The sequence below is a fragment of the Rhamphochromis longiceps genome, linkage group LG3 (genome assembly GCF_057381845.1).
Source record: "Rhamphochromis longiceps isolate RC_006_pf linkage group LG3, R_longiceps_female_GT1.1, whole genome shotgun sequence".
In the NCBI taxonomy this organism is placed as follows: domain Eukaryota; kingdom Metazoa; phylum Chordata; class Actinopteri; order Cichliformes; family Cichlidae; genus Rhamphochromis; species Rhamphochromis longiceps.
The window spans coordinates 30,597,879-30,625,665 of NC_140559.1; the positions used below are offsets into that span (position 1 = coordinate 30,597,879).

The 27,787-nt window shown below is 40.0% G+C and overlaps 1 protein-coding gene across 1 annotated transcript; it reads right to left on the reverse strand.

The window, feature by feature from the left end:
• Window positions 1-22,963: 22,963 nt before the first annotated feature.
• Window positions 22,964-25,726, reverse strand: LOC146674052 (nuclear factor 7, ovary-like). The gene has a single exon (XM_085402348.1). It carries the CDS (start codon window positions 25,529-25,531, stop codon window positions 24,173-24,175), a length of 1,359 nt encoding a protein of 452 aa, XP_085258474.1. The 5' UTR covers window positions 25,532-25,726; the 3' UTR covers window positions 22,964-24,172.
• Window positions 25,727-27,787: the final 2,061 nt, after the last annotated feature.

Sequence of the window (27,787 nt, forward strand, 5' to 3'; positions counted from 1 at the left end):
AAGCTCTGTCACAGCTGTTTTTGTACATATTTCAGCATGTCAGTGGGGCAGTTTGAGCTCTTGTTGGCAGATTTGGGACCACATTGACCAGAAACATCTTCTAGCTGTTTACAATATCATTGTACATTTAGTACCGGTGTGCGATTTAAACTAGGAGTACATTTGTCGCTAAATGCAGTGATCCGATTGGTCAGATCCGTTTATTCATATCTGAAAAATCAGTGGAAAAAATTAAGCTTGGTTTGAAAATACATGTCGAAAATTCGCCCAGTAACATGAGGCAGTCGGTGTGAACGGCTGCTTTGAGAATAGGTAAGTGAAACATTTTGATTTTACACATTGGTAAATGTGTTGGAACAGATGTTTTTACTTAGAAACAGATCTGACCAATCAGATCACTGCATTTAGCGATAAGTGGGCTCATAGCTCAAAGTAGTCCCACTTGGTGCTGTCACAAAGAATTATAACATGATACAAGTCTTATACAGGATACTCGCTGCTTTCTACCCTTCATAAAATTTACAGCAATAGAAAGTTCTTATCTCAAACTGACTGAGAAATTGGTCGATGCTCTCGTATCACACATGTTAGATTATTGTAATGCCTTATTTGCAAGACCAAGTTGTTTCACTGGTTCCCACTTCAGAGCAGAATTGCCTTTATAAATCTTTCTATTTGCTCATAAAGACTCGATGGTTTGAAACCCAGCACATCGCTGACGGTGTGATGGGTGTTTACAGACATATGTAGTCACCACGTTCTGACCTTTTGAGGGTTAAACTTTCTTATTAAGGGAACTCTTCTGCTTCCATTTCTGAGTAGAGTTTCTGGTAAGTGAGGGGAGGTGGTTTGTTATAGCTGAAGTGGGAAAGTCCTACATGTAGGCTCATTTCATGTAGTTAGCCTACATATAGATGTCACTACATATGATGTCAACGTCACATGACTAAGACCTTCATCCTTAGTTATCAAAGGTTACTAACAATCCTTGCAACTCAGTTCTCAGTATTTATTTATTTGAAGTATTTCCCACTTCAACTAGTGAACCTAAATGTAGACCGTGCTACATGTAAGGTCTACACTGGGCTCACTACAAGTAGTGACGCCACATTGTTATTGTTGTCTGCAAGTAAATAACTTTTGAATGTTGCTCAACAGAAATAATGAAACATAATGCAGGCAGCATGATGTCACAGTATTTAGCCCTGTTATCTCACAAGAAAGTCCTGAGTCCATCAACTGAGCTGGGCCTATGTGGAGTTTGCGTGGGTTCTCTCTGGGTACTCCCAAGACATGCAGTTGTGGGGTTAGGTTAACTGGTGTGAATGTGAATGGTTGTCTGTCTCCATGTTTTAGCCCTGCAGGGTGTACACCATCTCTCGCACTATGAAAGCTCGGACAGGCTCCAGCCCCCACCACACTGACACGAATGGATCGATAAATATTTCCAGCCATTTGTAACTGCTGTTTAATGTTTTAAAAATGACCTACTTTTTACTTTGTATTCAATGCTCTGTCAAAGACTGAGCAAGTAGTAATGAGTTGATCAACAGGTGACATAAATGTGAGCTTGTTAACTTCAGATGGACAGGAACGAAGGGCTGGAAACACCAACCTTCACAGCAAGGCAGCACAAGGTTAGCCCCGCCCCACAAAAACACACGGATCTTTCTTTCTCTCGATCGAGAAAGAAAGACAGCAGAGATGCACAGGATTGGAGCTCTCCAGCATCATCTTCTTCAGCTGCCTCTCACGATGGTTGGAAGCATCAGGTAGTTTGTGTGAACACCACAGATAATTATCGTTTTAGTCCCCCGCTCAAGCTGACGCTGCTTGTGGGTTTTTAGTTTGTGAGTCATTGAGCTGAAAGGAGGAGGATGAGTTCAGGCACAATATTTCCGTTAGATCCACCAAACTGCGAATCATCAGCCAGCTGTTCAACATATTATTCATGTGGGTCAATGTGTGATCTAAGTCTAACTTTACTGCAGCAGTCAGTGAAAGTCTTCTGTGTTCAAGGTGGAAGAAGTGAGGTCAATAATACAATTATATTCATCAGCTGAAACATGGCACCACCTTCTGACAGAGAAAAAAAAACAGAAGTGAAGCTGTGAGGACTTTAAAATATGAAATCTGCCTTGTGACAAAGGACGGGCTCCTCTGATAGACTAAATTGGCCACCAATCAAAATACTCCCTGACTGCGCAAGGAGACTGCTGGTAGAGGTGTGGAAAGGGATCATAGTGGAAGGACTGTGGTGTTGAGTTATTATATAGATCTGGTGGTGAGTTTCAACGTTTGTGAAGACTGTACAGACAGCCAGTAAAAAGATTCAAGGCTTGCTGCTGATTTCTTCCCTGTTTATATTGTTTGTGATTGTGTAGTTTGTTCCAACTTTCCACGTGGTTGCAGTTGTTTATAAGGGCGTCATCAGACAGTTTATTACTTTGGAGGTGCTGACGTTTGAACAAGTTAATATGAGTTACTTAGTAATAGTTTGTGCAATGCTTTGTGATGAACTGTGTAAATACATGGCAAGCAAAGGTTTTATGTTAAACATATAGTATGGTGGCCTTGCTCTAGATTATGTTTATCTTAAGCATTTCTTTCTCTCCATTATGTTTAAGAAATTAGCAGTAAAAAGTTAGTGTCTGAATATGTTACATTGTCCACTTCTTCAGCAGAAAATAATCTCTTTATTATATCATTTGTTTCTTCTTACAGAACTACAACACTATCTCAAAACAAGAGCACAAGTGTTATTTTCACTTAATTTCAATAAAGGATCTGCATTCCAAACTATGCCCACTGGTGGCCACTTTTTTATGAAGACGCAACTTTACTCTTTAAATTCACTGTAACAGATGTTGTGGGGTTTTTGAGGGGGGTGCTATTTGTTATTGTGCACTTCTGCCAATTAGTGTTCCAATTAGGCCCTATGTAATACACAGAGGTAAATAAAGCACATGTTTATCTAGGTGATACCTAGTGATGTCTGGCATTTGTGATACAACAAGTGTTTGTTTTTTAAAACGTATCTGTGTCCAAAATAACAAGGTTCACTAATTGTAGTAAGGATATTTTATTGATACACTGAGTTGAAACAAGAAAAGGCAAAAATAAGACATCCAAAATTATTAGCCCCATGCCCATTAATAGTCAATACTGTACCCTTTTTGAGGGTACAGGGTATGGGATTGAGGTCTGGGCTCTGTGGGTTGCACACAGGTCCATCAAACCCTGGTTCAACCAGGGGCCTTGTTGGAGGAGGTTGGTGAGTAACAGTAACATGGATGGAGGTTAGGTGTATTTATGGGGACATTCACAAATATCCCACAGTGTCACTGCCGGTAGAGTTTAAGGCCAAAACACATAAAATAAATGCTGCACTTAGGTTGCGCATGACGCATATCTTAATCCTGGGGACAAATTTGCGAGGGTTTCATTACCTGTTGTGGCAGTGTGTGGGGATGCCTTCATGACCTTTAGTGCTGTGCAGTGTCTGCTCTTTGTATTATCTACACCAGCCCATGTTTAACCCCTGACTTTGAGACACAACATGTCTTTTTATTTTACTATTTAGGTTCAAATCAATTTGAAGTCTTGCAGTGACAAAATAATAATTTGACCCAATTGCATTAAAGCATAAGTAATGAGTCCATTTTGAAAATGTAGGCAGTAGAAAGTACAGATACTTGTTTAAAAATGCAAGGAGTAAAAGTAAAAAGTAGTCAGAACAAAAACAATAGTCAAGTAATGTACAGATTCCTGAAATTGTATCTAACTACAGTAGGAAGTAGTTGTTCTCCATTACTTTCGACCTCTGCAACCAAATGATAAAACTTGGTTACATGGTTACTTGGTGTGCTCTGAAGCAGTGTGGGCCCACATGCACTTCATATTGATTAATGATAGGCTTTATCGAGTAAATTGTGACACTCGCATGGTGATTTCGATTTTCCAGGTGGCTCATTATTTTTTTTAATACTTTTTATTTTGTACGTTTTCCAAATTTATAGTACATACAAACAATAAGAAGAGAAAATAACGCAAAAGAAACCAACTAAACAGAATGAAACACATAATCTGTGGGGTAAAGAAATAACAAATTACACACATATGTAAACATAACTGTTGCGACCCGAACTGGGGCGGCCCAACATCTGTCCAAATACTACACTGGAGTGCATGTGGATTTTGGTTGCATTCGTTCTGGTGGATTATTATTTATTTTATTTTTTTCCCTGTCCCATTTGGTTCTTTTGCCATCAGAATTATTGTCTAAAGGCAAAGAAATATGCCCAACGGGACTGACTTTACCAAATGGACCATCCTAGCCTTGCCGTATTGGTCTATTTGATTCGCCTTTTATTGTTTATTTTATTTTAACCTGCTAAATATGGGACAGACCTGACTGGGGAAAAGAAAGGGGAGAAAGAAAGAGGGAAAGAAAAACAGCGGAGAACAGGAATGGTGATAAAGGGCAAAAAAACAAAAAACCAACAAAATAAGCAGACAAAAAATGCACACATTAATCACCTGGATCACCTGTTGAGAAAGAAAAAAGAGAAAACAAGCAGAAAAAAAGAGCAACAGAATAAACAACATCACGATGATCTATGTGAATATAACAGTAAATACTAAATATTAAATATTATTGTGCAGCATGTAATATCGACAGTGCAAAGTGTGCTTTGAGGTAGGAGCCAAAAAGGGTGTAGTTTGTGTGTGTGTCTGTGAAGGTTATCAGTCATCCAGGTCATCGTAGTCAAAGGAGCTTGCAAAGAAAAGCGTCTGGACTTCTTTAAGTTGCTTGAAGACGTTTCACCTCTCATCCGAGAAGCTTCTTCAGTTCTAAGGTCAAATGGTGGAGAGTCCCAGATATAAACCTAGTGGGAGTGACCCCCCACCGAGGGACAAAAGGACCCCCTGATGATCCTCTAATCGCCTGAGCCAAGGTGGGAAACTGGGCGTGGGTCCCAATCAGCCAGAGTTTCGGGTGTGTTCATTGTGAAACCTGGCCCCACCTTATCATGCGAATTCCTGAGGCCAGATGGCCCAGGATGTGAGTGGGCGTTAAGGCGTCTGGGAAGGGATCTCAAAACTGGATTGGCAGAGAGTTGGTGTCGTAAACCCCCGCCTCTGTTCAAAGATGGTCGCTCACAGTGGACATAGATGGCTTCTTTCACTCCTCTTTCAAACCATCTGTCCTCTCTGTCCAAAATGTGAACATTGGCATCCTCGAAAGAGTGTCCTTTATCCTTAAGATGCAGATGGACTGCTGAGTCTTGTCCTGTGGAGGTGGCTCTTCTGTGTTGTGCCATGCGCTTGTGAAGTGGCTGTTTGGTCTCTCCAATGTAGAGGTCTGGGCATTCCTCGCTGCACTGTACAGCATACACCACATTGTTAAGTTTGTGTTTTGGCGTTTTGTCTTTCGGGTGAACCAGTTTCTGTCTGAGCGTGTTGCTGGGTCTGAAATGCATCGGGATGTCATGCTTGGAGAAAACTCTCCTGAGTTTCTCTGATACACCGGCTACATAGGGGATGACAATGTTGTTGCGTCTGTCCTTCTTATCCTCCCTCGCTGGTGTCTGGTCTTCTTTTCTGTGCCTCTTTGCTGACTTTAAGAACGCCCATTTAGGATAGCCGCACGTTTTGAGTGCTTCCTTTACATGTGTGTGTTCCTTCTTTTTCCCTTCAGGCTTAGAGGGAACATGTTCTGCCCGGTGGTGTAGGGTCCTGATTACTCCAAGTTTGTGTTCCAAAGGGTGATGGGAGTCAAAGAGGAGGTACTGGTCCGTGTGTGTGGGCTTCCGGTAAACTTCGATGTTGAGTTTGCCGTTCTCTTCAATGTGCACAGCGCAGTCCAGGAAAGGCAGACAGTTGTCCTTTGTGTCTTCCCTGGTGAACTTGATGTTTTTATCCACAGCGTTAATGTGCGCAGTGTGTATGTGTGTGAGCACCCGTGTGTACACCTGTGAGCATGGACGCGCTTGTTTTTAAAAGGTTCCTTCATGTAATGATCTGCTAGAGGGTGTGGGGAGCCACAGCCCCGTCCTCCAGGGCATGAAGCAGGTATGGAGGAGATCAAGACTCCAGACATCCAGAAGCCCTCAGAACACAAGAGACCAAGGAAGACCAACAGAGGGGCAGCTGCGCCACTGTCCCAGAAAGAGCTGAGGAGAGCCCCAGATGAGGGGTCACTCAGCAGCCGTGGAGCAGAAGCCAGGGGGGGGGTTGCAGTGACGTGCCCGTGAGCTCCGCCGGCAGCCAGCTGTGCTAGAGTGACCAAGCCCCAGGCCAAGAGGCCGAGGGTACCCCACCCCCGAAGTGGCCCGAGCGAGCCCCAGGCTCCAGGCCCCGACAAGCAGCCACCAGGAGTGAGCCGGTGGCTAACTGGACGCCCATTTCCGGACACAAAGAACCAGACATAAAGAGACACTGTACACACAATCACACTCCCCAAGCGTACTCTAAGCCCCAGGTCTAGGTACCCTTGCCCCTGGAGGGGGGAAACTGCATCCAGACCCAGGTAGTGTTACCCTTTTCCCTGGGGTGGGGAGAAGCAGACTGCCCCGGCTTGGCAGCAGCAGGGAGGCCCCACATTCCAGACGGCCAACTCCTCCCCCTGGCCCCCCGCTCCAACAGGCAGCAGAGAACGGAGGGGGGGGGGGGGACTCCAAACCTCCCTTCGCCCGCTCATATGTAGTGTTGGTGTATGTGTGTTCTAAGGTGCATTTAAAACCCAGGAGGGCATGGAGCTACCTGTGAGAGAGAGCAGCACGTAAGCGCATGGTCCCTCCTGCTGGCCCTCAATGTCTACGTGTATTTAAAATTGAGAGGTGGGCAACGACGCCAGGGGTGAGGTTGTACACCCTGATGGTTTTTTGGATTCCATGTAGCGTGCCCACCCCCAAGATCCTATGTGTATGTGTTATGAGAGTGTGAGTAATGTGAATGTCTAAGTTGTGATGGATCCATGAGTTCTGGTGGATTATACAAAGTGACACCAATTAGTTAAACTGCAGGAATGTCTTAAAGACATAAAGACCTGGATGGCCGCTAACTTTCTGCTTCTTAATTCAGATAAAACTGAGGTTATTGTACTCGGCCCTGAAAATCTTAGAAATATGGTATCTAACCAGATTCTTACTCTGGATGGCATTACCTTGGCCTCCAGTAACACTGTGAGGAACCTTGGAGTCATTTTTGACCAGGACATGTCCTTCAAAGCACATATTAAACAAATATGTAAGACTGCTTTCTTCCATTTGCGCAACATCTCTAAAATTAGAAATATCCTGTCTCAGAGTGACGCTGAAAAACTAGTTCATGCATTCATTACTTCCAGGCTGGACTACTGTAATTCATTATTATCAGGATGTCCTAAAAACTCACTGAAAAGCCTTCAGCTAATCCAAAATGCTGCAGCAAGAGTACTGACAGGGACTAGAAAGAGAGAGCATATTTCTCCTGTTTTGGCTTCCCTTCATTGGCTTCCTGTTAAATCCAGAATTGAATTCAAAATCCTGCTCCTCACATACAAGGTCTTAAATAATCAGGCCCCATCTTATCTTAATGACCTTGTAGTACCATATCACCCTATTAGAGCACTTCGCTCTCGCTCTGCAGGCCTACTTGTTGTTCCTAGAGTATTTAAAAGTAGAATGGGAGGCAGAGCCTTCAGTTTTCAGGCCCCTCTTCTGTGGAACCAGCTTCCAGTTTGGATTCGGGAGACAGACACTATCTCTACTTTCAAGATTAGGCTTAAAACTTTCCTTTTTGCTAAAACATATAGTTAGGCCTGGACCAGGTGACCCTGAATCCTCCCTTAGTTATGCTGCAATAGACGTAGGCTGCCGGGGGATTCCCATGATGCATTGAGTTTTTCCTTTCCAGTCACCTTTCTCACTCACTATGTATTAATAGACCTCTCTGCATTGAATCATATCTGTTATTAACCTCTGTCTCTCTTCCACAGCATGTCTTTTATCCTGTCTTCCTTCTCTCACCCCAACCGGTCGCAGCAGATGGCCGCCCCTCCCTGAGTCTGGTTCTGCCGGAGGTTTCTTCCTGTTAAAAGGGAGTTTTTCCTTCCCACTGTCGCCAAAGTGCTTGCTCATAGGGGGTCATATGATTGTTGGGTTTTTCTCCGTATCTATGAAGCGCCTTGAGGCGACTTTTGTTGTGATTTGGCGTTATATAAATAAAATTGAATTGAATTGAATATCCCAAAGCAACACTGCTGTGCACCATTTCACCAAAGAGTGTTGCACAAGGACTGTTTCAGGTCATCTCCTGAGCCGGCATCCTAAAAAAGAGACTGACTGATCATTTTAAAGCTCAGTTTTTAAAACCTTATGCTGTAACTACAGCCCAGCCCATCCAGCAGTATATGAATGACTAACCTCGTATTGTGGATGGATTATCAGTTGTTTTCCTGACTGAAGCTTGGTCTGTTTACAGCATCCTGCCATGAGATTGCATTTGTTCCTGACCTTCAGGAACCCTCAAGTTAACTTTTATCGAGTGGAATAAAGTTAGCGTTCATCCTTCAGCTTCACTGTTTATATCATGCTAACACAGTTGTGTCGCTAGCGATCACGTAGCACATCAGTATATACCAGCTAAACCAACTTCAGTAACCCTACAAACGTCACTGCTGTTTACTTTTCTGTCTTCATTTATGCTGGAAGTGATAACAGAGCTGTACGTTTTAATTTGTTTCCAAAACCCCGCAGTCAGGACATGCTATATTGTATTTAGATAGAAGCTAGCGAGCTAACTCCCTGCTAACTTCCGTTAAATGTCATAAATTCCATTTTCATGGATGCCTGGATGTTAAACTCAATTGTTACACCTGGTAGAGCAGAACGCTGATCATTTTATTAAAGATGAAAGACTTTAGATAGTTTTTCTACTCTCAGTAATGCCATAGTGATCGTTTGATATATGGACCTGCAGTGGAGTTTAGGTCCAGACACGGCTAGTGACGTCAGACTGAACAACTGGATTAAGGGAACTCTTCTGCTTCCATTCATTTATGTCGGAAGCGATAGCAGAGCTGTACGTCTTAATTTGTTTTGGAAATCCCTCAGCCAGAACATGGTATATTATATTTAAATGGAAACTAGCAAGCTAACTTCCTGCTTACTTCTAACTGTTAAATTTCATAAATTCTGTTTTCAAGGATGCCTGGATGTTAAACTTAATTGTTACACCTGGTAGAGCAGCCACACTGATCATTTTATTACAGATGAAAGAATTTAGACAGTTTTTAACTCTCAGAGATGCCACAATGATCGTGTGACTTTGGGATCTGCAGCAGAGTTTGGGCCCAGACACAGCTAATGACGTCAGACTTAAAAACCAGATAGACACCCAAGCTGAGTTCATCCTCAATCTTTGCTAGATTCCCCTCACCTTCGGAGGAGGGATGATCCTTAAAAGATGGTAACAACCCGTCCGCCAACTAACGAGACCCTCAGTTCCACCAATGCACAAATGTGTGTCACGTGTCATGACTGGGGCTCACATTGAAATGTAATATTTTGATGTAATCAGCTAGCAAGTCAACAGTTTCAGGCACATAACTTCTACATTTTGAGTTAATCAATTTTTTTGATCGACCTTTTGAGTTTCTTCTGCCTGGCTCTGGTGTAGGAAAACAAGTATCATCAGATAGATATGCTAAAATGCTGTAAGGTAAATTACACTAAATTATGGGTTTTAAGAAAAAAAACTGCACAAATTTCTGTTCTTTCTGCATTTAAACTTTTTTATTTTTATCTTTCAGTAATACTTGAGCATAGAGTTTTAATATTAAGGTATGTTTGTTGAATTATGTAATACATAATATGATACTATCATTTTGCCAACAAATTAATCTTTAATCAACATTTTTCAGTGTGCCAATGTCTATTAAGCAAAGTGTAAGAGAAAAATATGGGACAAAAGATTATTAAAGGTTCTACCATATCAGATTCAGTCAGTGGAAGTAAAGTTTATTAGTACTGGTGCTGCATGATGACTATATCTCACTATTAATTTTCTGGAAAATTTGACTACTTGGACAAACAAAAAGAATTTTAAAAAAGAGAGATTTATTTATCTATTTTTTATTTCATTTTATTGTCCAGCCTGACTCCGCCACCCATCTCAGTGCATTCAATTCAAGTATCGTTGTATTAAACTATTTGTCATTGTCACATGACAGCAATGACAATTATTTTGACATGAACACACACACACACACACACACACACACACACACACACACACACACACACACACACACACACACACACACACAAATGATGTGCAGAGTTTTGTATATTCAAATAAACCAGAGGCAATAAATACATCATCTGTCACTGTCTCGCCTCTACTCTGATCATAGTTTTGCATGACATATTTCCTTAGTAGCAGGAAATATGTAAAGCTGCATGTCTTTAAAGCACATTAAAATATACCTCAAGAATTCTTTTTATACATGTACCTTTTATAATTTTCTTTTAAAGATGCTGTTAAAAGCACTTTGACTTGGAACTTAAACACATATAATCTTCTGTTTCCTCATTAAATTTGTTTTAATAAAAAACAGTGAGATATTACCATTCGACATCGCCACAAAAAGATGATAATGCAATATGATTAAGGTACCTTGAAATATTTTTTATATAAACAGTCTATCCCAAGTGTTCAAGGTGGGGTTTTTTGTTTTTTTTGTCATGCACTGACTCAAAACCCGTATGATATTATACATTCTGAAAATTTAAAACAACGTGTACAGACTTGTCAGTTGCCACCACTGATGAACATATACACACATACTGTATACTACTGTATCATGGGTGTAATGAAAAAGGATTTTAAGTCAGTGCATCATGAAAACTGGACACACACACACACACACACACACACACACACACACACACACACACACACACACACACACACACACACACACACACACACACACACACACACACACAACAGTTTTCAAGATGTTCTTCTGACATACTCAAAGTCCTAATAGATATTATGAGTTTTAAAACTAACTGAACTAACTTCTATACAGTTAGTAAGAAAAACACAGAAATTACAACAGAAAGTGTAACTGAAAATAAACTTTGTTTATTTTTAATTTTATTACAATCCAAAGGAACACTAACCTTATGATTCTCTTCTCTTCTCTTCTCTTCTCTTCTCTTCTCTTCTCTTCTCTTCTCTTCTCTTCTCTTCTCTTCTCTTCTCTTCTCTTCTCTTCATGTGATTATTTGCTCAAAACATATTAAAGCTGCCATCCACCCCACTCACTCTCTCCAAGTACAATTCAAATATAGTTTATTTGCATAAACAATGTGACAATGATGAACTAACAAAGGAATAATTGCACTCTCAATGAATTGATCAGAACTTTATGTTTATCTATAATGCTAGAGTAATGTTCTACATATTCTTTGATTAAAGAATGCATCTGCACATGCAGTGCTGTTGTGTATCAAACATCTTGTGTTGATATATGAGATATGTTTCTCACATATGTGATGATTTTGGAGTTGAGTGAACTTTTACTTTTTTAAAATGTAATGCTACAAAATGTAATGCTTTTCTCTGCATGTATTATTGTAGGGTCTACCGTACAATATAGATGGTAAATGGTAAATGGCCTGCATTTGTATAGCGCTTTTCTAGTCTCTAAGGACCCCAAAGCGCTTCACACTACATTCAGTCATTCACCCATTCACACACACACATTCACACACTGGTGCGCTCTGGGGGCCTCTGGATTTCTGGGGCCAAGGGCCCCCCAATTCATGTTTCACATCCTGGTGGGGCAGGGCTTTGGCTCCCCACAGCCACTACTAGACACTAACGTGAAGAAACCTTATGAACACAAGCACGCTCACACGCACAAGTATTCACAGACACCCACTATCTTGGCCGGCTGCTGCCTCTAAAAATATTTTGTATTATTGGTGCTGTCTGCTGTTCAATGAAATGTATTATGTTAGACTGGAATTAGACAACTCATTACTATAACTGCATTGTTCATTGACTGGCTCATCCAAAACTGGAATCCTGGTACCACACTCGACTCTTCTGTGATGATAACAGAGAAGAACAGTTTAAAGGTTCAGTTTAAGTCCTTCTAAAATGTTTAATTATCAACCACTTTGGGAGGTTTTTCATTTCTGAATGATATCCTTAGTTTTGACTTTATTCAAACTGTTAGGCCTCATGCATCAACTCCTGCCAACTTCGATAGCATATCTTTGTTATGAGAAGAGCCACACTGACATGTTCAGACACAGTTTTAAAATCGCTTAAAGAAAAAAATACTAATTATTTGAGTTGACCACAAAAAAGACATAAACAGCAAACTGACTAAGGCAGTTTTCTGGAAAAAATAAGGCCCATTCCTCTGTGCTATAACCTTGAATGAGTTTCACATAAAATGCATTTTTGATAGTGCAGTACACCACAGCCCAACCTGAGCATCACCCACACGCAAGCCTATGATTTAGTGCCCCATGCATGGATATTGGAATAATCATATTTAACCAGAACTCAGTGGCACAATGGAAACAACGACTGGAGGCCAACTCCGAGGCAGTTACCATTAAATATGGGCTATATCAACGTAATGCACTGACCCTGCTACTTTATATAGCATGGTTAACATAGGCGTTAACCCGCTAAGCCATCTTGTCAAAAAGAGTGGAAACAGATATAGATTCGGGATTTTGGTGATCATCAGACACCACCTGCACATGGATGTCATCAAGCTTTATGCCAGGAGTGAGCAAGACGTTGGTTACACTGAGAATATAAGGATGTCATTCAGATGGGACAAATGTGGCCCCATGGGCCAGAGTGGTGCAAAGTGTGGGAATGTGACTGAAGGGGTGGCTTTAACAGAAAGCAGTCATATAAAGGACAGCTACAAGTATTTGGGTATCTGACAAGTCAGCAGGAACTGTGAGACAGATGCACAGAGGTCCATCACAGCCATGCACTTACTACAGGAGACAGGTGTTTAGAAGACAGCTGAATGGTAGAAATAAGATTCAAATCATCAATAGGTTTGCTCATCCAGGAGGAGACAGATGCCACAGATGTCAAGATACAAAAACTGTTTACAGTGCACTGAGGTCTCCATCCAAAGTCAATCACTCTGACGCTAAATGAGAAATGAAATGAGGGAGGGCGAGGATGAGTGTCATAGCCACAATCCAGGATGGAACATGGACCATCCATCAATACATCAGGAAGATGAACTCTCGAGATGAGCTGCTCATAGCACAGACTGAGAGGGAGATTTTTTTATAGTGTGATCTTTAAGTGTCAGGAAAAGGTTGAAAAATTTGTAGTGAAAATTTGGAGGGTGTTGGAAAATTTTTTAGTCTTTAACTTCAGGTTTGGAGATTGGGGCCATTCCTCAATATGTGACCTGAAAATACATTAAAAAGAGTACGTGGGAGTATAAAAATAAGAAGCGTAAAGTTCTTTCCAGAGAAAGGAAAAACATTCTGCAGTGGGTTGTTCCTGGAAACAACTTTGTACATCAGTGCAACTGTCATGGTTCTTGGTTTTGGTCCCAGGGTTTTGAGTTTCTTTGGAGTTTTTGGAATCACCTTTATTGTTGAATGTTTTTTGTTGTAATAACCACCATTTAAGAAAAAAGAAAAAAGAAAGAAAAAAAACATATAAACCTGCTATTTAACTCACAGTTAGTGATTTCAGTAAATTTGTTTGCTTTTCGAGAGTTTGTACAGCTTATATACATTTATAGTCTGTCTAAGTCTGTCAATCCCTAACAATTTATCATCACAGATATAAATGCAGTAGGATTAATCCAAAGAAGGTAGAATCTAGACTATTCACAGCAAAAAATATATTTATCGTGTTGATCAATTAAAATTGGCAGATAAAATATCAGTCATTTCAAATTCTCTTTTAAGAAAATCATTTAGATGGTTTTAAAATTTAACTTCATTGCGGTGAAGTGTGTGTTAAAATAATTATCTCTGTGAATCACCACTCACTGGGAAAACCTAAAAACAAAACTTTTATGAATTTAGAGTAATTTCCATTTCTTTGTTAGGTCCCTCAATCATAATTGATGTTCAAAATGATTTGAGTCAAAGTGATTCATTCATTTAAAGAAACTCTAACAGAATGAGGTCCCCACAGTGGCCACACTGAAAAGACAAGATAGATAATTGCATGTTAAAAGTGAAATCACTTCCTATCTGCGTATAACAAATCTATATTTCTGTTCTTCTTTAAACGTTCTGCTTAGAGTGAGCTGTGTTTCTTTTCCACAGGGGTTAAATGTGAAATGATTCATGAAGTTCTTCCATTTTCTGAATTCATTTGTTATTTATAAAACTGAAACTGGTTTTCAAGTAAATCGCACCTGAGAAGACTCTGCAAACATAAACTTTGATCCAACATGCATTTGCTCCCACTTTGAAATCTAACTCCATCTCAGACTTTGCACCAACAGCAACATGACCCCACCTTTCAGCACACAGAGGGAGTACATTCAGTCAGAGGCTCAGTTGTTTACAGCTCTGTTATATTCAGTTAGGAATTTCTGAACCCTTCACGTTTTACCATGCAGGCTACAGATTACTATAAATAAAGGGAACAGAACAGAAATAAACAGAATTCTATAAATTAACAGAAACAAGAATAAAAAACAAAGAAACAAACTTATAAAAATTATGGAAACACTTTACATAATAGAATGACTATGATGCAACTCTAACATGAATAACTACAAATGACATATTACACAGTGTCAAAGATGCAATTAACAAAAACACTTCGATGGAGTAGGTTGTAGAATTACTTTGAATGACACGGTCTCATGACCCAGTGAAGAGCAAGTTTTAGCTGTCATAAACATGGCCTCAAATTTGACTCAAGAATACTTTGATATTCAGACGAGCACATGGTCAGATCTGCAAAATAGTGATGAGGGAAATGAGGTTCAGCTCATTGTTTTTAGTGTTAAAGCATTAAAAGAACACAGTGCTAACAGTAAGTCATGAGAAATCTAATGCATCTGAACTCTGCTCTGTTAGTGTAACCAGTCTGAGCCATGAAGGCGTGTCAGCACCTGCAAAACAATAGAGCGTTCACATGCTGCAGGAAGTGAAGCTGCAGGCTGAAGAACAAAGCTGATGAAGATTTTTACTTTTTAAATTACTTTTAAATAGAGAAAAATATTATACATGGACCCATTATTCTTGATGACTCTTTATTTGGTGATTGTTGGAAGTTTCCACACAGACAGACTGAAATCGTTCTCTTTGGAGAGTCAAATCTGAGAAAGAGAAGACTGAATAGTTTAAGGATAGAGTTCTGTTAACTTTAACTTGATGATAAAATTAAAGAGATGACACACTGGTCATCTGACAAAAGAAAACATGTCTTATATAAAACAGCCAATGACTCGTGGTCTGTTATGAAAGCTGAGCTCTGTAGGTGCAATTAAGAGCTCAAAACAAAAAATCTATATGGAAAGCAAGTAAAGTAAAGTAAAGTCTGGAAATGGTCAAAAATTCTTAAGCAAGGATCAGACATGGTTTCAAAAGAGGAAATAATGAAACCAAACAATCTGATGAATATATATCGAATTAAATGTACGAACCCTTCCTCCATCTTTTTCTTGCTTTCATAACAATTTTTTTTTTGAAAAATATTATTTATAAATTAAGAATCAGCAAATATGGTTTGAACTACTTGCTACTACTACATGCTGTTTTGGGCCTTTTTCATTGTTTGAAATTGTTAGAAAATCTCATTCAAAAAAATTTTCAATTATAAACTGTGTATCAAATGTAAAACATAACATAACATAACATAACAAGAAGTATGGCTGTCCAGTTTTTCATGTGTAAATTGTTGAAGGAGAAGAAGCATTTAATGGTGATGTCTCAAAGAACTGTGGAGTGACAGCGTCACATTTGTTGATGTGTGAACCCAAACAGCATCTATTGTTTCATTTGTGATTTATTGTATTGCTTGTTATAAAACTGACATCTCATACTACAATTCAACTATCATATATAACAGCTCACTGCATTTATAATGAACCAATGTCCATCATGTCCATCTGACACTCACCAGCGCTTCCTCCTGGGTCTCTCACTGCAGACCAATCAGACTCTCTTACAAGGCCTGCTGACACAGATAGGAAGCAGCCCAGAGACAGTTCTGGTACCTGGTTCATCGACCCAGTGTTCTGTGGTTTTGATTCTTTGATTTAGTTTATTTCATTATGTTCTAGTTTTCTGTGTTATTGCATTATTCTACAACTGTAGCTTGCCTCCACCAGTGTGTGAATGTGAGAGTGAATGAATAATGGAATTGTAAAGCGCTTTGGGTGCCTTGAAAAGCGCTATATAAATGCAATCCATTATTATTATTATTATTCTAAGTTTAGATTCTCCGTGTGGTTTATGTGCGTTTGTTTATTTATGTGTGCTAGTAGCTACGTTTACCTTCCTCTGTGTCTAGCTGTGTCTTGTGTTTTGTGAATCTTGTCTCTGTTTCATTCCTCCAGTCCCTAGGGTTAAGCTTAAGTGTCTTGAGTTCAGTCTGTGTTTCCTCTATTATTTTGATAATCCCTATCCTGTATGCAATATGTTGGATTTTGCTTCCCTTGTCTCCCTTTTAACCTCTGTGAGTCTGCACTTTTGGGTCCACCATTCCTGCCTGCACACAGCACATGACACAATGAGGAAAAACTCCACTACAAAAGATCAGTCCATCTGTAGTTCTGTGGTTGCCTCCATAACAGACAAGAAAGTCCTGGCTTCAAATCCACTGGGAACTTTCTGTGTGGAGTTTGTATGTTCTCATCATGTCCATCTGTGTTGTGTCCAGGTACTCCTGCTTCCTCTGAGTCCAACGACATATTAGGTTAACTGGTGATTGTCATCTGTCTCTCTGTGAAAGATTGGCACCTTTACAGTTTACAGTTGGGTAGATGGGACAGATCGGCTCTAGCCCAACTGTCAAATTATTGATAAGTTATTGTTATATCATATAGTCATTAGTCAACTGATGATTTTGAATTTACACATAACATCATTCCTGGTTTTCAAGTTTCTGCATTGAATGAGTTTCAAAACTATTACGCAAACAAACTAAAAATCAGTATAAAGTCTTTTTCTGCATTTTTCAGTCATCCATGAAAATTTTAAATTTAAGAGCTTGACAACTGATTAACTGTTACATAAACTTTAATGAATATAAATGCAAACATGCATATACAGAGTAAGTAATACAGAATTTCCATGCTGAATTGTAATTGTTTCAGTATTGTTTCTATACTTAAGTACACTCAACAAAAATATAAACGCAACACCTTTGTTACTGCTCCCATTCCCCATGGGATGGACGCAGAGACCTAAAATTCATTCCAGATACACAATATAACCATCCCTCCCAAACAGTGGTCACAAATCAGTCCAAATGTGTGGTAGTGGGCACATCTGCTATATTGAGATAATCCATCCCACCTCACAGGTATGCCACATCAGGATGCTGATCTGACATCATGAGTAGTGCACAGGTGTACCTCAGACTGCCCACAACAAAAGGCCACCCTGGAATGTGCAGTTTTTTGCGCTATTGGGGGTCTGGGGACCCAGAACCGGTCAGTATCTGGTGTGACCACCATTTGCCTCATGCAGTGCAACACATCGTCGCATGGAGTCTATCAGATTGTCAATTGTGGCCTGTGGAATGTTGGTCCACTCCACTTCAATGGCTGTGCAAGGTTGTTGGATATTCGTGGGAACTGGTACACGCTGTCGTATACGCCGGTCAAGCACATCCCGAACATGCTCAATGGGTGACATGTCCGGTGAGTATGCTGGCCATGCAAGAACTGGGACATTCTCAGCCGCCATCTGCCCTGAACAATGTGAACCATGATTCATCCGTGAAGCGCACACCTCTCCAACGTGCCAGACGCCATCGAATGTGAGCATTTGCCCACACAAGTCTGTTACGGCGACGAGCTGGAGTCAGGTCAAGACCCCGATGAGGATGACGGGCATGCAGTTGAGCGTCCCTGAGACGGTTTCTGACAGTTTGTGCAGAAATTGTTTGGTTGTGCAAACCAATTGTTCCAGCAGCTGTCTGGGTGGCTGGTCTCAGACGATCTTGGAGGTGAACCTGCTGGATGTGGAGGTCCTGGGCTGGTGTGGTTACACGAGGTCTGCGGTTGTGAGGCCGGTTGGATGTGCTGCCATATTCTCTGAAACGCCTGTGGAGACGGCTTATGGTTGAGAAATGAACATTCAATGCACGGGCGACAGATCTGGTTGACATTCCTGCTGTCAGCATGCCAATTGCACGCTCCCTCATTGCTTGTGGCATCTGTGGCATTTTGCTGTGAGACAAAACTGCACATTCCAGGGTGGCCTTTTGTTGTGGGCAGTCTGAGGTACACCTGTGCACTACTCATGATGTCAGATCAGCATCTTGATGTGGCACACCTGTGAGGTGGGATGGATTATCTCAATATAGCAGATGTGCCCACTACCACACATTTGGACTGATTTGTGACCACTGTTTGGGAGGGATGGTTATATTGTGTATCTGGAATGAATTTTAGGTCTCTACGTCCATCCCATGGGGAATGGGAGCAGTAACAAAGGTGTTGCGTTTATATTTTTGTTGAGTGTATTTACTATTGAACACACAAGCGGTAACTTTTATCTTGCTATTCAATTTTATTCAATTCAATTCAATTTTATTCATATAGTACCAAATCACAACAGCAATCGTCTAATGGCACTTATTATTATACCCGAAATAACCCGCAACAATACAGACAAAACCCAAACAATCAGACAACCCCCTACCAAACACTAATATGCAAAAAAAATCCACTGTTGTTGCTTTTTTATTAGCTTTTTAAGACTGCTTCTAATCCACACGAGTATTATTTAATTCTATTACAAGTGTATACTATAATATACAGGAAATGTTTTATGTGTATTCTGTTTGTGTATCCAATGTGTATCTAATCCAACGCAGGAAATAGTGCACAGCAGGGGAAGACTGTAAAGTAATCTGAGGAATGCAAAGAGAAAGAGTAATAGAAATTACTATTAGGCTACCATTAGAATTAGGATCATATTGAGAGAAAAAAAATATTATTGATCATTTTGAGAATAAAGTCAAAATGTAAAGGTTTCAGTTGTTTCATTACAAACTGCCACGGTTGCTGTACCCTCTGACTCAATGAAATCTGACCTCAGAATCTGTTTTAGCAACAAGGAATGAAATGAGTTCTCTTTTAACCACTGAGAGGTGATCAGGATGAGGACGTTTAAGAGTTGTACAGATTTGTATAAAATTAAATGGCTGGTAAAGGTGAGATGAAAGATTTTTAACCATCACACCCTCATGCAACAGAGGGGATGAATGTTGTATCACAAGGTGACTGATCCATTTGTTTCATTAACTCACCTCATAAAGAAGACATTTTGTACCGAGTGTTGCAGTGGTGCCAGTCTGTGTTAAAACAACAGTAATCTCCTGATTTGAACTAATCAAGAATTTTACTTGAAATTTCAACTTTATTCTCAAAATGATCAATGACATAGGCAGTTTATGTTGAAACAGCAACAGTTTTCAAATATTCAATTCAATTTCAAATTTTCTCTCAAAATGAACAACGATGATCAATTTTTTTCTTAATGTACCCTAACACATGTGCTTGTTAATTTCTTTGCATGTTGTTCTTGCAACACACAAATTTACCCTTTCTGTACAGAAACAACAGAGGCAACAAGAGGTTGCTGGGAAGACTAAACCAGACACTCCATGACATTAAAATACATCCATTAAGGCCTCCTGTGATATACACTACAGACCAAATCAGATCCCAAAAAGATTTCAACACCAGCATTCCCAGTATGGTCACAATGGTGTAAAATGCTCTCTTCTTTGACTGGTCAACCCTGTCCCTGTTCCTGCTCTCTTCTCTTGGGCCTGGATGAATTAAAACACAGAGAACAGAAAGGCTGCAGAAGGAGGAGACGGTTAAAAACAATATCAAAACACATATATTCACAATGGAGATGATGATATCTTTTATCATTGTAAAACCTGTTATTGCAAAGCAAAGCAGCCAAACAAAGCCTATGCTGATATTCCTGATTCTGACCCCTCTTTCTTTCCTTAAGCTCAGATAAGTGATGGGATGAACAGCAGCCATGTAGTGCTCCACACAAGTCAGCATGTGAAAGAAAATCAGTCCAAACCAGCAGACAGAGTAAAGAATGAACGCCCATAATAACATGTTTAAATTTTTCATGACGCTGCCACAATAGCTGAAGACACACGCTAAGACAGCAAACAGGTTCATGATGACGATGTTGTAGGTGAAGCAGTCAGAGTGACTCAGTACTTCCATCAAGGTGGAGCCTTTTTTCCTCCATTCTTGGAGACCATGTTGGAGGATGAGGATGCAGACAGGGAGGACGAGGAAGATGGCGGTGATGTTAAATGCACGATAGATGAAGGAACTTGGTTCAGAGATGAGACAGTAAAAATTCAAAGAGGCCTGAGAGGAAAATGATGAGTTTGCCAACATCTGGGAAAATAAAATAAAATAAATTGAACTCCTACTTTGACTCAGTTTAAAAAAAAAAAGAAATCCAAAATGAGACATTTATTTATCAACTTTTTATTTCATTGAATTTAATATATAGGTAGTTTTGTTTTTTTCATTCACAAAATGGTTTTTAAGAAAGTACAGTATCATTGCCCAGCCTGAAGTGTGACAATGACCAAATGGGAAAAACAGTTCAGCAATGGAAATTATTTTGTCATACACATGCTTAACATAGACACACACACCTAAATCTTCACCCATGTCATGCATTTCTTCATTGACTACCACACACTGCACAAAATGCAAGATGCGCCTCATTTGGCTTGATCCACCTGCTGCAGTTTATTTTGTCCATTCATTAGGACAAAAAGTGTTTAGTATTTAAATCATGTGCAGAGCTTGGCATATTCAAATGAACCAGAGGCATTAAAGGCATCATCTGTCACTGTCTCACCTCTGTTGTGATGTTAGTTTTGTATGATATATTTCCTCAGTAGCAGGAAATATGCAAAGCTGCATGTTTTTAGAGCACATTAAAATGTCCATCAAGGATTCTTTTCAAGTTTTTTTTTTTTATTTTCTTTCACAATATGCTGAACTTAAACTTAAAGAACTTAAACACATATAAACTTTGTGGTACCCTTCTTTGTTTCTTGTTATGTTTATTTCATGCATAAGCATGACATGTTACTACATGAAAGATGAGAAGGCATTTAAACTGTCTATGCGCAGTGTTCATGGTGCACAGCTAGTACACAGTTAGTCAGAAAACTGCAGAATTTTAAAAAAAAAACCATACAGTACTATTACAAATAAATATTGTTTTAGTAATTTCACTTAATTTTATAAAAATCAAACGAACACCAACCTTTGATTATGTTCTCTTCTCTTCTCTGTTGACTCCTGTTCATTTGATTATTTGCTCAAAACATAATAGAGCTGCACTCCACCCCACTCTGTCTCTCCAAGTATAATTCAAACATAGTGTATTTGCATTCAAATAAAGACATGTGGCAATGATGAATTAACAGTGAAATAGTTGCACGATCAGCAGATTGATCAGAACTCTATGTTTACCTGTAATCCCGGAATCACTCAGGTAAGTGAATCTCAAAAGGCTGATTCTTTTCATCTGGATGCAGCTTCTCTAACAATACTCAAGAAGTATAAATCAAACACAAAACACTGGTGATGGGTTTGTAGCATAAACCTATTCGCTGGAACGTTGAAGGCAATATAATTACACCGCAAAGCAAGACACGAAGTAGGCAAGCTTCATGTTACTCGTGCACGGGAGAGAACCGGACAAACGCCGTTCCTTCGCTTGGCCCCAGTTGCTCTCGTCCGTTCTCCCGTATCACTGTCCTTTTATTGAGGTTACATGAATATGCATAGGTTCATTAACATATGACGTCTACATACACAAAGAGTACCGTGTGTGTGTGTGTGTGTGTGTGTGTGTGTGTGTGTGTGTGTGTGTGTGTGTGTGTGTGTGTGTGTGTGTGCGCTACTGCTGATCAAAGGGTCATAAAAGCACACAAGCAAACATCCTTGGTCAGGAAGAGGGTAGACCCCCCCTCATCCTAGATAACACAGTAAGGAAGTCTAGCAGTTCATTATACACAAAAAGCACTTAAACTAAAACAAATGTAACTACGTTAATCCTACCATAACAATTAAACAAGGTACGAACTTTCCCATGCTCCCAGTGTGGAATGCACACCAGGCCTCTGTAGCCTGTTAAAGATCACACAACTTATCACTACACAATTGATTATACACTTCTAAGCATCTATGGTTAAATATTTCTAAGCATAAATGAGTAAATGTTTCTAAGCATGAATGACAATCAACAATACAACTCTATCAACTGGGTCACCTGAGATTCTGACGTTTATGGCAAAATACATTTATATTAAAAAATCGATTCAGGATTTAATGAATGATAGCAACTTAAAACATGTACCTTGCTCCGCATTCCAAGGGCTGCAACCTGCAGCGCAGCTCTCTGGGCATCAACTGTTGTATTAACAAAAAAAAAAAAAAGCTGTGGCAGCTCATTAGCTACACTTCACCTTATAATCAGAAGAATTTTCTTCCTACATACATCGTTGTCATTTAATAATAATAATAATAATAATAATAATAATAATTTAATGTTGGATCTGATACAGTCAGAAGAATTTTTCATCAAAATACTTAAGCAATGATCACAGTGTCAGAAAAGGTTTTACTTGCAAGCAGTTGTGTTCTCTACATCGCAGTGTACAGAGAAGTGGACAGAGTAGGACTAAAGCACACAATGTCTTCCCCTCATTTATAGTGGGGTTGAGTTTTACGAGTACTTAAATGTATAGAACTTTCCACTGCCCATGCAGACATGCTGAGAACGGTGGTCTTGTTTTCATTTAAACAGCTCTCCTGCTTTCATTTCCTTCAAACAGCCTTTTTTTCTCTTTCACAAATCCCCTTTCAAGATTGATACTATTGATATTTGGATCAATCCGCCCTGCCTTCTTGGTGTAAGGCTGAAGTCATTTAATGTTCATCTGCATTCATCTGGGAGTTGTCAGAAAACACAAGGCAATCTCTGATGACTTCTCAGAGCAGCAGTGTTCTGTGCAATAAAGCATCTCAGATCAGCTGGTGCCATCTTGAGGTCACAGTTGGTTATTGTGCTTGAAATCTGTTTGATTGTTCCTGTTATCCTGTCATGCTGAAAGGGAGACGTATTTCTTGGGTTCTTCACACATGCTCATTTTGTTCTGATAGTCCTGTGATCATCCATGGAGGCAAACTTCAGATAAATGTGTTTAGCCTGGTTAGTTTTTCTCAGTGCAGTGGCTTGACTTTTCAGAAAAAGGATCTTGTCATCATAAATTGTTTGCTGATTGTCAATGTTTGTTTTTATTAGTTTTTTTTTTTTTTTTTTTAAATCATTCCAAAGATAAAACAAAGAAAAGACAGAGTTAATCATGTGATTATGGCAATCCAGTGTTCAGAGATATTAATTACAGAGAAACGATAATCAAAGTTTATATTGGACACAGTTTACATATCACATCATTCTAGAAACATCATTTCTTCTCCAGTGTAATTCTATTTAATGAATTTCTACATATCCTATCTCTTCTTATACTTTAGTTCCATCATCAAGGTTATAAATGTAATATTGTATTCACATTGCCCATACACATTACATGTCTTCAAAAAACTGCCAATAAAATAAACTGTGTGCTGCTGGTTGGTCAGATAGCTTTCTAACTTCTGACATCATCACAGATTAAAAACTTGATAAAATTTTAAATGTAGTTTGGGGGTCATTCAACAAGAAACAGTGAAATGATTTTCCATGTGAAAAAGTGGACAGCAGAAACAAAGAAAGAGTGAGAACAGTGTGAGTAATAAAGAGCTTTGGAACAATAAGGCAGCAGGTGGACAGCTGCAGTTTAACAGGTTTGTAACAACATTAAAATATAATTATAATGAATTAATTTACACTGACAATGACACCTTCTACAGCAGAACCTTCAATTTACCAACCACAGTGTTAATGAATGGAAACATCCTGTCAGTGAAAGTGTGTGTGAAGGTGTGTATGTGTGTGTTAGTATCAGGATCAGAGAACGACAGCTTTCCTCTGTTACAGTTCAGATTCACTCTGATCCTCTGAAACTTCTTCTGTACTGAGAGAGCAGTGTCTGGAGCTGATGGTGACCACGCGTAATATTTACCTTCATAGAACCTTATTCTCCATAATCCAGACAATCTGTCTCCCTTCCTCTGCACAGACTCTGCAAACACACCCAGGTTCCACCATGTACTGTATCCAACCTCGACATCCCAGCTGTGAGTCCCAGAGTCAAAGCCTTCAGAGCCCAGGACAGAGTAGAACCGATCAAACCTCTCTGGATTATCAGGAAGCTGTTGTTCATCTCCTCGTCTCACACTGGTCAGATCCTCAGAGAGGATGAGTTCTGGATGAGCAGTGTTTGGGTCCAGAATGATAGGAGTGTAGGAGACCATGTCCTTCATATTGTTCCAGATGTTGAAGGTCAGGTTGCCCAGGTGTTTGGCCTGGTTTAACAGAGCTCCTGAGGGCAGCTGTGGATCATCCAGCAGGGGGCAGTGCTGGACTCTTTCCACTGCAGCCTTGTAGTTGTTCAGGAATGAGATGTCTTCACCTCTCAGCTCCTCCTCTGTGGCTCTGACTGTGTCTGAAAGAGCAGCTATGTGTCTGCTCAGGGACTCCATCTTCTCCTTCATCATCCCACTCTTCTGCTCCTCTTCCTCCCTCAGTGCAGCCAGCCTGTCCTCCTCTTCCTCTGCTAGAAACTGGCGAAACTTCTTAAACTTCTCCTTAATCCGAGTCTCTGTGTGTCGGGCCTGGACGTTAATGTGTTTTGCTATTTGATCAAACTTCACTTGAAGTTCTGCACAAACCATCAACTTCTTCTTTAAGGACTCCAGAGTTTCCTGAAGTTCCTTCTTGTGTTGTTGTGCAGCTTCATCGATGGGTCTGAAACTGTGGTTGGTGTGTTTTTCTGAGTCTCTGCAAATGAGACACACTGGCTGCTGATGGTCCAGACAGAAGAGTTTGAGTTTCTCAGAGTGCAGACTGCAGAGAGCCTCTGAAGCTGTCTGATCTCCGTCTTCTAAGAATGACTCACACAGGTTCTTTAAAGCCAGGTTTACAAGTTGATCATTCCCTGAAGATCTTCTCTGACAAACTGGACACTCGTGTGTTGTTTTCTTTCTCCACCATCTCTTCAGACAGTCTTTACAGAAGCTGTGGCTACATGACAGAATAACAGGATCTCTGAAGACCTCCTGACACACCGGACAGCAGAGATCGTCCTCTGATCTGGAAGCCATTGAGTCTGTGAGTGAAGCTGAAAACAGCAGACAGGAGTTCTGCTCAAACTCACATTCAGTGTGTGGAGCGTCAGCAGCTTTAAGCAGCAGTGTGGGAGTTTTCCAGTTTTCTCTCCTGTAGCTCAGATGAAACTAGTTTGATCTGAACTCTGTCTGATCGTCTCTTTGTCTCTCTTTACTACGTATGAATAACATCCTTTTGCCTAGTTTTTCTCAGGTGAGTCATGTGAGGGGCGGAGCTTAGCTGTTGCTTCACTCATAAATAAGAGTGTTTCTCATTCCTGAGTTCAGATACTTCACCTGCACATGTCCCAACATGAAGACCTTTCTGAATCTTAGAAAAGAAAGTCTCATTCAGTGGTGCTGCAGAAACTTCACTTTCAAAAGGGACGTTTTTCTGGTTGTTTAGCAGACTCAGCAGCAGATTTTAATGCAGGAAAACAAATACGGATCATTTCATGTGTTTAGTCCTGAGAACACTCGTCATTGGCTCATATATCATATAGCAAAACCTCTGAAGTCTCCTCATTTCTCAGCCTCTCTTTCAGCTTTTAGGAGACATGATGAACTTCAGTTCATTTCATTTCAGCTATTTTAGTGAGAAATATTTAACTGTGATGCTGTGAATCTTTTTCACACTAATGTTTGAAATTTAAGTTCAGCCAAATGTTTTTTTTTCCTATGGAAAATTTCACACTTCCTTTGAATATCTCACATGAAAAGCCTTGGAATAGTGTTGCAATTTGGAAGACTGCTGCGGGAAAAGGAACATCTTCCAAACTGACTTCCTGTAGAAACCAGTTAAACTGGTTGGGTGCCAGTAATAAAGGAATCATCTTTTAAAATTAGGTTGCTGCACAACTAGTAAAAAACTGAAATGGTGGTAAACTGCTGTAAGAACACTTTTTTTTCCTACTAATAATCTTTGCACTTAACGAACATGTTTCCAAACATTCAGACATCAGTTTAGACAGTTATATTTAACTTTATTCACAACTAAAATAAACAACACTACGGAAACCAGGCATAATTTGTCTTTTGGATTCCTGAAATAAACAACTAACATTTCACACATAGGTGTTAGGAATTTCAGGTATTTGAACAGCTACTCAAACATATTTAACCAATCATGTCACTATGCTCTCATTTTGATAGTTTAGTCAGCAGAGCCTCGGCCCTGTTTCTTAATACTTCTTATCTGTTTTTTGCTTTTTAATAGAGCTCAAGCGCTATTAAAATCTTGATTCCTGTAAATAAAATCTATAAACCAGTCTCTTCTCTCTGGATTCTGCTTTGCAGTTGCAAACACTGGCGTTATGACACAGAACAATAAACCATCAGAGATCCCCTCTGCACAGACTCTAGACATGTTTGGTCCCTAACATGTCTAAAGAAAATCAAGTGCGGCTTTAACAGTACCCTTAAGTTTGTCCACATTATGAAATACTGATAGAGTAAATCAGGGAAACCTGCAGCACAGCTCTCTTGGTGTCAGAAGAAAAGCACTGGCAGCTCAAGCTGGGCTTAGTCCCATCAAAGAGCTCTTTAAAAGAGTGGTGTCCTGAAACTTTAACATCTGTCCTTGCCGCAACACACCTGAATAAAAATTGTAGGTCATTAGCAACTGCAGTCCGAGGTGGCAGCCACTAACCCTACTCACGTAAATTTAAATAAAAGTGCAATTTAAAAAAAAATGTGCTTCTAAATGGGCAGCACGGTGGCACGGTGGTTAGCACGGTTGCCACACAGCAAGAAGGTCCTGAGTTCAATTCCAACATCAGGTCGGGGTCTTTCTGTGTGGAGTTTGCATGTTCTCCCCGTGTTTGCGTGGGTTCCCTCCGGGTACTCCGGCTTCCTCCCACTGTCCAAAGACATGCAGCTTGTGGGGATAGGTTAATTGGATAATCCAAATTGCCACTAGGTGTGAATGTGAGAGCGAATGGTTGTCTGTTCCTGTGTGTTGGCCCTGTGACAGACTGTCGACCTGTCCAGGGTGTACCCCGCCTCTCGCACTATGACAGCTGGGATTGGCTCCATTGCCCTCCGCGACCCTGAAAAGGAGAAGCAAATGGATGGATGGTATTTCTAAATCTACTTTTATTACACAATGTTCATTCACATTTGAGGTGCTCTAACATGAATCAAATAGCTGAATTGTCACCTCAACATGCAGTCAAGTTCTATAGTCTTGCTAAAGTCCTACGAATTTTATCCAGGTGTGTTGCAGCAGGGACAGATGTAAAAGTTTCAGGACAA